The 8,412-nt window shown below is 47.1% G+C and overlaps 2 protein-coding genes across 12 annotated transcripts in view; one reads left to right on the top strand and one right to left on the bottom strand.

Moving 5' to 3' along the window:
* The first annotated feature begins 1,199 nt into the window (after positions 1–1,199).
* Positions 1,200–3,693, top strand: LOC136369219 (nucleoside diphosphate kinase). The gene is made up of 5 exons (XM_066331907.1): positions 1,200–1,265; positions 1,464–1,596; positions 2,110–2,211; positions 2,928–3,040; positions 3,457–3,693. Exons 2-5 carry the CDS (start codon positions 1,468–1,470, stop codon positions 3,572–3,574), a joined length of 462 nt encoding a protein of 153 aa, XP_066188004.1. The 5' UTR covers positions 1,200–1,265; positions 1,464–1,467; the 3' UTR covers positions 3,575–3,693.
* A 440-nt stretch (positions 3,694–4,133) lies between these two features.
* The window catches only part of MBTD1 (mbt domain containing 1), a 35,498-nt gene continuing 31,219 nt past the window's right edge, over positions 4,134–8,412 (bottom strand). For all 11 annotated transcript variants that reach the window (XM_066331897.1, XM_066331888.1, XM_066331898.1 and 8 more), the window contains one exon: positions 4,134–8,019. In XM_066331897.1, the coding sequence (XP_066187994.1) occupies positions 7,901–8,019 (119 nt within the window). In that variant the 3' untranslated portion in view covers positions 4,134–7,900. The remainder of the gene's footprint in view (positions 8,020–8,412) is intronic.

Here is an 8,412-nt window from a genome sequence, read left to right as displayed (position 1 = left end):
TTTGCTAAAAAACCACGGTCGTTTCCGTGCCTCAAAGGTTTAAGCTACAGTTTCCTTAAATTAATAACCTCAAATTAATAATTCTTGAGGTGGCGAAGGCGACAGGTGCGGCGGGCCCGGCCCAGAGCCCCCCTCAGCCCAGCAGGGCCCGCTGTCCCGGCCCAGAGCCCCCCTCAGCCCAGCAGGGCCCGCTGTCCCGGCCGATCCCGTCCCTCAGCCCAGCAGGGCCCGCTGTCCCGGCCTATCCCGCCCCTCAGCCCGGCAGGGCCCGCTGTCCCGGCCCAGAGCCCCCCTCAGCCCAGCAGGGCCCGCTGTCCCGGCCGATCCCGCCCCTCAGCCCAGCAGGGCCCGCTGTCCCGGCCCAAAGCCGTCCCTCAGCCCAGCAGGGCCCGCTGTCCCGGCCCAGAGCCCCCCTCAGCCCGGCAGGGCCCGCTGTCCCGGCCCAGAGCCCCCCTCAGCCCAGCAGGGCCCGCTGTCCCGGCCCAAAGCCGCCCCTCAGCCCAGCAGGGCCCGCTGTCCCGGCCCAGAGCCCCCCTCAGCCCGGCAGGGCCCGCTGTCCCGGCCCAGAGCCCCCCTCAGCCCGGCAGGGCCCGCTGTCCCGGCCCAGAGCCCCCCTCAGCCCAGCAGGGCCCGCTGTCCCGGCCCAGAGCCCCCCTCAGCCCAGCAGGGCCCGCTGTCCCGGCCCAAAGCCGCCCCTCAGCCCAGCAGGGCCCGCTGTCCCGGCCCAGAGCCCCCCTCAGCCCCGCAGGGCCCGCTGTCCCGGCCCAGAGCCCCCCTCAGCCCGGCAGGGCCCGCTGTCCCGGCCCAGAGCCCCCCTCAGCCCAGCAGGGCCCGCTGTCCCGGCCGATCCCGTCCCTCAGCCCAGCAGGGCCCGCTGTCCCGGCCGATCCCGCCCCTCAGCCCAGCAGGGCCCGCTGTCCCGGCCGATCCCGTCCCCTCAGCCCGGCAGGGCCCGCTGTCCCGGCCGATCCCATCCCTCAGCCCGGCAGGGCCCGCTGTCCCGGCCGATCCCGTCCCCTCAGCCCAGCAGGGCCCGCTGTCCCGGCCCAGAGCCCCCCTCAGCCCGGCAGGGCCCCGCTGTCCCGGCCCAGAGCCCCCCTCAGCCCGGCAGGGCCCGCTGTCCCGGCCCGGCCCCTCCGATCCCGCCCCGCGGCCCGCGGCCCCTCCTCTGGCGGGGCGGGGATCCGCGGCGCTCCCGCCTGCTCCCAGCCCTTTCCTGCGGCGGCGGCGGCGCGGGCGGTGGTGGCGGCAGCGGCTCCGGGCAGGTGAGGCCGGGCCGGGCCGGGCGCTCCAGGGCCGCGGGAGGTGCGGGCGGAGGGGCCGGGCGGGTTCCGCGGGGCCGGGCCGGGCTCGGCGGGGCCGAGGGGACGAGCCGTGGCGGTGCCGCGTGGCAGGGAGGAGCCGCCATGGCCGCCGCCGACCTTGAGGTCGATCGTCCCCTCACGCTGCGCTCCCGCCCGCAGCGCCATGGCGGGGAACGGCGAGCGCACCTTCATCGCCATCAAGCCCGACGGCGTCCAGCGCGGGCTGGTCGGGGAGATCATCAAGCGGTTCGAGCAGAAGGGGTTCCGGCTCGTGGCCATGAAGTTTGTGCACGTGAGTGGCCGTACCTTGTCCCCAAACCTCTTCCCTGCCCGGGAGGGGCTCACCGTGCCCACAGCCCGGCCCGAATCCCCCGCGGCAGGACGGGGGCCGATGGCGGATGTGCTGCGGCACGTGTCGGGCCGGCTTCCCGCCCGCCGCACGCCGCCTCTCCTGTCCTAAAAAAGCCACTTTTGCTGCGGAGATTTAATGCAGCCCGATTGACAGCTGGGATGGCCTCGGTTGGAAGGTTTTGTTGGGTAACATCAGCCCGGGATCCCCAGCTCAATCACTGATGGGCGCTGCAGTACAAAGAAATCCTATTGACGATTCCCAGCGCTGCCACAAAGAACTCCTTTAATGTTACAGCAGGAGCGCCCACTGATACCCGCAATAGCACTGCAGCGCTGTCGTTAACATGAATTATTAGTGAATCTAATCACTGCTGCCACAGTCTTACCCCCGTAACATCTTTTGGTTAATGATAGTCAGAAAACTACATTTAAGGTTACATCTGCCCTTTTAAAGGCCTCTGAAGAGCTTCTCAAACAACATTACATTGACCTGAAAGACCGCCCCTTCTTCCCTGGTTTGGTTAAGTACATGAACTCTGGACCTATCGTTGCCATGGTAAGTGCCCTGATTTTAGTTTTACTTTCTTGAATATATTTGTTTTGCTGTATTAATTATTAGGAATGTTTAGAAATAGTGTTACTGAAACTTTTTTTTCCAAATGACCTAGTTCTGATAGTGGTAAAAGAAAAAATTAAGACAGTGAAATTCCTATGTAACAAGAAAAGTGCACATAGGAGTATTAAAATGTCTAATATATAAATGTATGAAGCGAAATTCCTAAAAGCAAGTCTTCTGCACCAAAGAATCTGTTTTGGGCAAAAAAAGGTCAGGCTCTCTGACACAAAACCCCAACTCCTGTGTCATTAATTCTTACATTCCCCCCCAAACAGGGTCCTTGCTCTAATAGCATCTCCTGGTGTGTTGAAGAACTAGGAGAGAACACTCAGCAGGGAGTCCCTGTTTCTCCACAACACAAAGGATTGGGTGTTGGCTTTGTGTATTGACTCTGGTTACAAGTATACTTTGTATACAAAGATGAGGCTTGGTAAAGTACCTCCTTCACTGCAGTAACAATGTTGATAGTCCTTGTTGCAGTTTCTTCCAATCCATATGTTTTTTTTTCCCTTGTCACCTTTACAGGCCTAAGAGAGAATCTAGGCAGTATCTTTAGTCGCAGAGCCTTTGTTTGCAAAGTATGGCAGAGCAAAGATGAATTGTCAGTATTTTGCATAAGCATGGCTTAACAGAATTTATGTGGTTTTTATCTTAAGGTATGGGAAGGACTCAACGTGGTTAAAACTGGGAGACTAATGCTGGGGGAAACCAACCCTGCAGACTCCAAGCCTGGCACCATCCGGGGTGACTTCTGCATTCAAGTGGGAAGGTTTGTACTCGGTCTATTAATTGATACTAAAAACTCAGCAACTCCTACTCACTGTTCACATGACAACACAACTGTTATTCTAGAAAGTCAGAATCGGTGCTAGAGACCTTAGTCTGATAGTATTTCAGTTGCAGGTCACAGTGCATAGCTGCTGCTTAGGAAAAGTAGTACTAAGGTGACTTTATTTGCAGTCCAGCTCGTCCCCAGAGCAGCATGTAAGGTGTAGAACAGTAGCTCTGGAGTGACCCTGATAGGCCTGATTAGCTCTTGGGAAGGGTGAGGGTGTTGGTGCACTCTACATGAAATAACAGCAATAGTCTCCTCACTGCAGATGCTTCATCCGAGTTTTTGCAAACTGAGAACAAGGCTGCTGAAAGCGTATTTTTATAGGGAACAACGTTTGTCTCCTTCCACAGGAACATCATCCACGGCAGTGACTCGGTGGAGAGTGCACAGAAGGAGATTAACCTGTGGTTCAAACCCACAGAGCTCATCGACTTCAAGCCTTGTGCACATGACTGGATCTATGAGTGATGGGTTCTGACAGTGATTTGTGCCTTCCAACACCTCATCTCATTCCAGCTGCTGCTCTGAGAGCAACCCCAGTTATCTTCGTGCTGAAAGTGACTGTCAAATAAATGGGTGTGAGCTAATTCTATTAAGTGGTCCATTCATTTACAACAGACCTGTTCAAATACTCATAAAAGTCATTTTAGTCATTTAGGAAGCACTGACACGTGACCCTGGCCCAGCTGCTGGACTCAAGCAGTGGCAAATTTGCAGAGGGAGAGCTGAAGGGAGGCTGGAGCTACTTCCAACACAACTAGAGGAAAAAAGGGATACCACAAAATTTCCCTCCTTACACAAATATTAGTACTAAATGAAATGAGATGAGTGCAAAGCTCGCTCTCCGAAATGCTTATCTAATTCACCTTCCCTTATCAAATCCCTTACCTTGTGCTCAGGGCTTCACACAATTTGTTGTCACACCAACATACTTAAAATCATTTAAATACTCATGTTTTTACAGATTATGGGTATTTGTAATATGGTTAAAAGTGTATTTTAAACAAAACCATCACTATTCAGAAAAAAGACTTCTAATCATTTTTATTTTGTGTAAAAAAGGCAAATTTAGTGAATTATTTTCATCTTGTACACAAAGTTATAATTTTAATGCTTTTCACATCCATGCTGAAAATCTGCAGTCTCATAAAAATGAAAGTAACATTAATTTCTCCAAAAGCATTTTTCACTGAGTTATGTACATTGCATGAGAAAGCTTTAAATACTCTCTCACTGACCACACAAATTACCAAGAAAATAAAAGATTAAATTTGTACAGATATTGATCTATATATCAAATACATACAGAAACGATGTAAAAACCCATTTGTTTAATCTTGATTCCCGCCCCAACATTTTCCCAGGGGCCAAAGCTGATGCCTTTTTTTGTATAAATGGCTGTGGCTTTTAATTTTAAATATGAAAAAAATCAAAAAGAAAAATTCAGCTGAAATCACAGTTTTTAAAAATCCCTTCCCAATAAAGGATTATTACCAAATATATTAGCACCATCATACAAAGATTGAGGGAGGGTATTCACATCACAGAAAACAACAATAAAAAACCCAAAACAAACACTGAAACCCGTGTTAGTATCCATAGAACAAGGAATTGATAACTGCTGTAGCTTTCCTCAGATGCAGCAAGGAACAGGTTAGAGAGTTCTACTGAAAATAATGTAATAATCAAGGATCAGCAGAGAAATCTGGAACAAGAAAAGAGGGGCAGCAGCCAAGTCAGGGACTGCTTGGGCTGCCTCAAGGTCAGAAAAACCTGCTGTGGCAAATGGCAAAAATTAGTTTGACCCCACTGAAGGTTTTAGGTGTCCAACATTTGCTGCTCTCTCAGCCAGGCACCACAGCTTGAAAGCCAAGAGATATTTGCAAAGCCAGGGAGCTGCCTCAGGGCCACCCCACAGGCTCTCTGGGGATCACATCCCTGGTAGCACCTTGCTCAGATTTTCCCTGAGCTTCTCAGCAAGTGACTTCCAGCAGGCTCCTTCCATGGTTCGCTTAGCACAGATGTCACTGCACTTGACAATTACACAATTGAGGCATATTATGAACTCAGAGACACAAAAGACATTTCACCAACTGCTGAAGTCACACAGGTACCCAAGAATGTACATCACCTCACAGACTTTAGTGTTTGATGAATAACAGAATATTATAAATACTGACAGACTTTAGAACAGATTCTTACATTTCTCCCAACACAGAAGTGTGTTAAGGACTAATTTTCCCTCTTGACATTTGAAGACCGACTCCAAACCCAGGGATGAGCCGGGGCAATACTCAGGGCAATATTCAGTTTAGTGACCTGGCAATGCACCTCACTCATTAACTAGCCCAACCTTCTACATTATGACACACTAATTAATGCAACAGTTTTTCTACTGAAGTCAGAAGCTGTTGATGAGAGAAGAAAGTAAGACTGTGAGGACCTCATTCCAGCTGATGGGACAACCTGCAAGTTGTTGCATTAAAAAAAAAAAAAAAATCAATAGTGCCATACTTGACTAAATGGAATCAATGCTTGCAGAACTGGATTTCACAGCAAATTAAATTGAGAACACAGGAAAACAATCAAGGCCTCAAACTGTCACTACAATGGTCTCTAATCCTAGTTCTCCAATCTAGGCTGTTCAAAATAAACATCACAGGTGGGTCAGAATCTGAGATAAGGTATTTGAAGCCTACCAGGTCCAACAAAGTCCTTTTTATGGCTATTTTAGAGAGCTAAAATGTCTCTACCCCCCAAAGTTATGGATTCTTGTAATCAGATGAACAGATTCTGTCAACAGAAGAAGCTGTTGTTAAAAACAGGTTACTATTTGAGAAATTTTACCAGTAAGGGAGAAAAGAATTCCAGACATTCCTACACTGTACAGGACATGTTTTACTTCCAGTAGTAAATACAAAACTTTACATAATTAACCCCTCTTGCATAGAATGAGGTAAACCTGTGCATATCACCAATACTATGTACTCAAAGTTGGAGCAATATTTTAGAAAATAATCTAACTGCTGGTTTTCAACTTTCTATGCACTTTTTTTTTTTTTTTTAAGCTCAAACAACAATATACAAAAATGGTCTCCTGGGGCTCTGTGGGTTGAGATCCTTAAAGTACTTCTTAGGCTGTAGGAATACAGATGTTAATAATTTTTCATCATAAGTTTTCTTTTAAGCCCTAACTTATGGTCAAGAGTCAGATGATCACTGTACTGCTCCAAAGGGGACCTGTGAAGACCCAGAAGCACTTACAGAACTTACAAGATAATTCCTGAGAGTTTAGTTAATGAACCTTACTGGTAAAAGCTAAAGCTCTTGATGCACATTCTTCCAGTCACAGCTCTGCAGGGCTGATCAACCACCTCACTCATAAACCCCATTTACAAAAATGTACAAAGGTTAAAAATATGGAAAGATAAAATCAAAATTATTAAGAGCTCCTGCAAAAATACTTTGTGTTTAGCAGTCGTAATTTTCACCCTTTTATGCGACTTTTGCCTTTAAGTTGACCAGGTGGGTGGGGCTAATGGGATGCTTGACATAAGACAAGAATTCCAGGCAACAGGCAAATTCAGTTTATGAATTATAGACTCAAACTATCTGCTTTTGATACTGTTCTCAAGTCTCAACTCCTATGTCACACTATTGTAGCAAGACATGAATATTGCAGGCTATGCAGGACTGAACTAATTTTTAATCCACAATGCAGGTCTCCTTTCAGGTTACCTAAAACCATGTGGCACACCAGTTCTGAATTGACACAGATATTTAAGATGGAAAGAAAACATTAAGTGTTTTCTCAATGGGGGAAAAAAAAAAAAATCACAAGAATACTCACAAGTTCCTTCCCACTACCAAGGGAGTCCTTAGTGACTGTCCATCTAAGCTGCATCTTCAGTCAAAATTCAGAGCTACAACTCATCTTCCAATGAGAGAATTTTCTGAAGTTCCAGTTTGGCATAGGGCTCTGTAAACATTTGCTGAAGCATTCCAAGACTACAGACATTCAAAAGCAGACAAGAGCTTTGTAGATCCAATAAAATGTCCACTGCAGTCAACAGAGACAAGGCTACTGATATTAATGGGCACTGAATCAGACCCTAAAGAACATTAAAAACAAAACCTTATATAAAAAAAGGATACTTTGAACTAAATAAAAACACCTTGAAAAGTTAAAATCTTCCTCAGGCAATGGCTCCGTTGCACTTGGGGCTACTCACTGAGTAGAGCTTTACAGGACTATCCTCCACATATAATTTATGCCTCTAAAGCAGGGCTTCAAAGCCTTATTTTCACAATTAAAAAACCAGAGGCGTGACCAGTGCAGTTCACAAGAGTCTAAAAGTCTCCCAACTTGTACCAAAAAGGTTCATTTGTTATGACAGTTCACATGTATTTGCAACTGTATCTTCCTCCAACTGCTTCCCACAATCATGCTAAATAAACTTTAATCTTACCAAAAAATTAGATTTTCAGTTCTTGTTAACAATGCACAATAAATCTTGAACTTGAAAATATTGCAAAATTCTTTCAAAAGCTTCAAATACAACACAAAAGTGTCCTTTGTTTTTGTTTTTAATAAATTGAAAAATCTTTTTCACTAAAATAGCTTCCCCGCCCTTCCAAAAAATTCTCAACTGAGTCTAATTCGTCTACATTTAGCAAAGCGCCTGAGGCACAGTCCCATGAACTGCACCATCCAAGTGGGAACAGAATCAGTCAGTCTTGGAGAAAGGTCCTTTTCCTATCACCAAAGCTGTGCCCCTCACTCTGGGAGCTGCCTCATGGCTCCTGTTTGATGTAGTAGCTGGCAGAGCCGTTGCTTTCCTGGTCGGATGTTCCCTGCAGGAAGCTGTACTCCTCTCCATCCAGCAACTCCTCCTTCAGCTGTAATGAAGTCACTACAAAAGCAAAAATTCACATTAAGTATCTATATAACTTAAAGTGCAACTTTTCCTTTAATTTACTTAATGTTATTGATATCAGGAACATTCCAGATTCCCCATTGTCTTGTATTCCACATTTTAGTGATGCTTTAATGCTCAGGATCTCACAGAGAACAGACACTTTGTTAGTGCAGATGGAATCTAAAGTTATGCTCTAATATTAACAGATTTCAAATTACTTACAATAATATGGTCTCTGCCAGATTTTCCTCAAGAACTGAGTATTTTAAACCACAATAACTTTTTAGCCACTTTGCTTCCTATTTAGTCTTTATGCAAGTGAAGATGAGATTGAAAATGGCCAACAGTTAACCTACAATTGAAATTACTTGGCCCAGTTACTGCAAA

This window comes from Sylvia atricapilla, chromosome 18 (assembly GCF_009819655.1).
Source record: "Sylvia atricapilla isolate bSylAtr1 chromosome 18, bSylAtr1.pri, whole genome shotgun sequence".
In the NCBI taxonomy this organism is placed as follows: Eukaryota; Metazoa; Chordata; class Aves; order Passeriformes; family Sylviidae; genus Sylvia; species Sylvia atricapilla.
The sequence above is the reverse complement of the archived record's forward strand: the minus strand, read 5'-3'. Positions and strand labels throughout refer to the sequence as shown.

What these genes read in the sequence shown, in the direction of transcription:
- LOC136369219 (XM_066331907.1), top strand. Translation starts at nt 1,468, where the DNA reads ATGGCGGGGAACGGCGAGCGCACCTTCATCGCCATCAAGCCCGACGGC. An exon ending in TGGCCATGAAGTTTGTGCAC is followed by an intron (nt 1,597 to 2,109) that starts GTGAGTGGCCGT and finishes GCCCTTTTAAAG; the next exon opens with GCCTCTGAAGAGCTTCTCAA. An exon ending in CTGGACCTATCGTTGCCATG is followed by an intron (nt 2,212 to 2,927) that starts GTAAGTGCCCTG and finishes TTTTATCTTAAG; the next exon opens with GTATGGGAAGGACTCAACGT.